General features: G+C 40.6%; 1 protein-coding gene and 1 long non-coding RNA gene across 2 annotated transcripts; both read left to right on the top strand.

Annotated features, from left to right (window-relative positions):
• Positions 1-336: 336 nt before the first annotated feature.
• On the top strand, positions 337-825 carry LOC130139236 (disease resistance protein Roq1-like). Its single transcript, XM_056315765.1, has one exon. It carries the CDS (start codon positions 337-339, stop codon positions 823-825), a length of 489 nt encoding a protein of 162 aa, XP_056171740.1.
• Positions 826-829: 4 nt separating this feature from the next.
• Positions 830-1,819, top strand: LOC130134579 (uncharacterized). Its single transcript, XR_008817545.1, has 3 exons — positions 830-1,099; positions 1,218-1,498; positions 1,575-1,819. It is a non-coding gene; the product is annotated as an uncharacterized LOC130134579 (long non-coding RNA).
• Positions 1,820-2,297: the final 478 nt, after the last annotated feature.

Below are 2,297 nucleotides of genomic sequence, written 5' to 3'. Positions count from 1 at the left end.
TAGCATCGCAAACTTACTGTGTTGGATGCCGAAGATATCACAATCAAGATGAAGGGAAAAGATGATTGCACAACTGACCATTTAGTCGGGATAGATGGTCAAGTGGAAGCCACAATGGACTTGTTGGACTATGACTTTGGTTGTGCACGGTGTCTTGGAATTCATGGCCCAAGCGGTATTGGAAAGACAACCCTTGCCAAGGCTCTCTTCGACAAGCTCATCTCTAACTTTGATCGGCATTGCTTCCTGTGAGATGTCCGTGGATCATCACGCCGTGATGGCCTAGCATTTCTGCAAAAGAAATTGCTATCGGACATCCTCAGTGAAACTAAGCCTATGGTCACCGTCAATGACGTTGATGATGGAATGAAGGTTATCAGGGAAAAACTCCATAATAAGAAGGTGCTAATTGTTTTAGATGATGTGGACCATAGGGAACAGCTTGAGAAACTAATTGGCAAGATCAGTTGGTTTGGTACAGGAAGTAGAGTCGTAATTACGACAAGAAACAAAAGTATCCTAGAGGGTGGAGAGAGAATCATACTTTATGAACTGAAAGAAATGAATTCTGATCAAGCACTTCAGCTTTATGTGAATCATGCATTCAAAAGAGAATCTCCTAGAGACGATTATTATGATGGGCTTTCAAGGGATATTGTTTCTACCATCGGAGGACTTCCTTTGGTCATTGAGGTCTTGGGTTCTTTTCTTAATTGGAAGCAAAAAACTATGTGGAAAGATACACTAGAAAGATTAAGGAGCATTGCTCATGAAGAGGTGCATCGAAAGTTGAAAATTATCTATGACACCTTAAATTGGAAGTAAAAGCAGATTTTTCTTGATATTGCATGTTTTTCCTTCCATGAGGAGGAGATTAATGCATCTTACATGTGGAAAATGCAACTTTTTTCCAAAAGTAGAAATTGAAGTCCTCAGTTCTCTGTCATTGATAAATATTACGAAGGATGGCAGGTTATGGATGCATGACTTGCTAAAAGACCTAGGACGCCAAATTGTCCATGAGGAAAACCTGGATCCGGGAAAGCAAAGCAGATTGTGGATTTCTGAGGAAGCTGTGGACATGATGTAAACAAGAGAGGTAATACATTAAGAGCACAAATTCTGTCTTTCTTTGCATAGAATTGGCTATTTGAGATGAAATTTCTACTATGTGAAGAAGAGAAATTGAAAGCTCTTTCTAATTGTGTACTTGGCAGAATAAAGGAATTACTGAAGCACTCAGTCTAGCTGGAGATCCTACTCTACTCATCTTTACTGATGAAGATTTCTCGAGGATGCCAAATCTAAGATTCCTTGAATAGATGGGGGCAGCTTTATTGGGGATTTTACCAACCTCTTTTCGAAGTTAAGATGGTTTTCTTGGTGCCATTGTCCTCCAGATTTAATTGCAACTAATCTGTTCCCACAAAACTTGGTTGTCCTCCAACTCTCCGAATTTAATGACGCCACTGATTGGGAGGGGTGGAACCAGATTAAGGTATGTGTGTTGTCATACACATTTCTTGCAGCTGTATTGTCTGACGACACTGTGTAATGATTTATTCTTGTCGCAGATGCTGCACAATTTAAAAGTTCTACAACTTACACGTCTAAACATGATAAGAATTGACTTGTCCGGGTGTTTTACTCTAGAAAGATTGATCATTAAATTATGTCGACAATTGGTTGACATTGATCGTTCCATTGGGGATCTAAAACGACTGGCTTACTTGAATATTGAGGGTTGCCACCGACTAAAAGATCTGCCTGACGACATTGGCCTGCTGGTGAACCTAAACCACTTATCTGAGTAATTGCTCACAGTTAAGGGAACTCCCGGGCTCGATGGGAAAGCTAAATTCGTTGATCAAGTTGGATCTATCCTTCACATCAATTGAAGGATTACCTTGTTCCGTCGGATATCTAGTGAATCTCAAGTCTTTGTCTCTTGCAGGATGCAGAGAGATTTGGGAACTTCCTGATTCGACTGGAAACCTGGAGTCTCTAATTGAATTGGATCTGTCGTCCACATGCATCAAAGTGTTACCTGATTCTATTGGAAATATAAAGACTTTGAATGTGATAAAGATGGAACGTTGCCGCCTAGCAGAGTTTCCATCAGCCATTGGGTTGGCAATGAAGCTTGAGGTGATAGATGCAAGAGGATATTCTACTATGGTGGGCGAAGTTTCAACTGAAATTGGGAAATTGTCCTTTTTGAGAATCTTAGATCTATCATACACTCGCATCCGTCGAGTGCCCGAAACAATTGCTGCGCTCCCTCAACTAGAAGAACT

Source organism: Syzygium oleosum, unplaced genomic scaffold (genome assembly GCF_021117445.2).
Source record: "Syzygium oleosum isolate NSW1041296 unplaced genomic scaffold, Sole_v2.1 Sole_v2.11, whole genome shotgun sequence".
Classification (NCBI taxonomy): Eukaryota; Viridiplantae; Streptophyta; class Magnoliopsida; order Myrtales; family Myrtaceae; genus Syzygium; species Syzygium oleosum.
Note: the sequence above shows the minus strand (reverse complement) of the source record. Positions and strands in the feature narration are given on the sequence as shown.

Coding starts and splice junctions, on each gene's coding strand:
- LOC130139236 (XM_056315765.1), top strand. CDS start 337: ATGGTCACCGTCAATGACGTTGATGATGGAATGAAGGTTATCAGGGAA.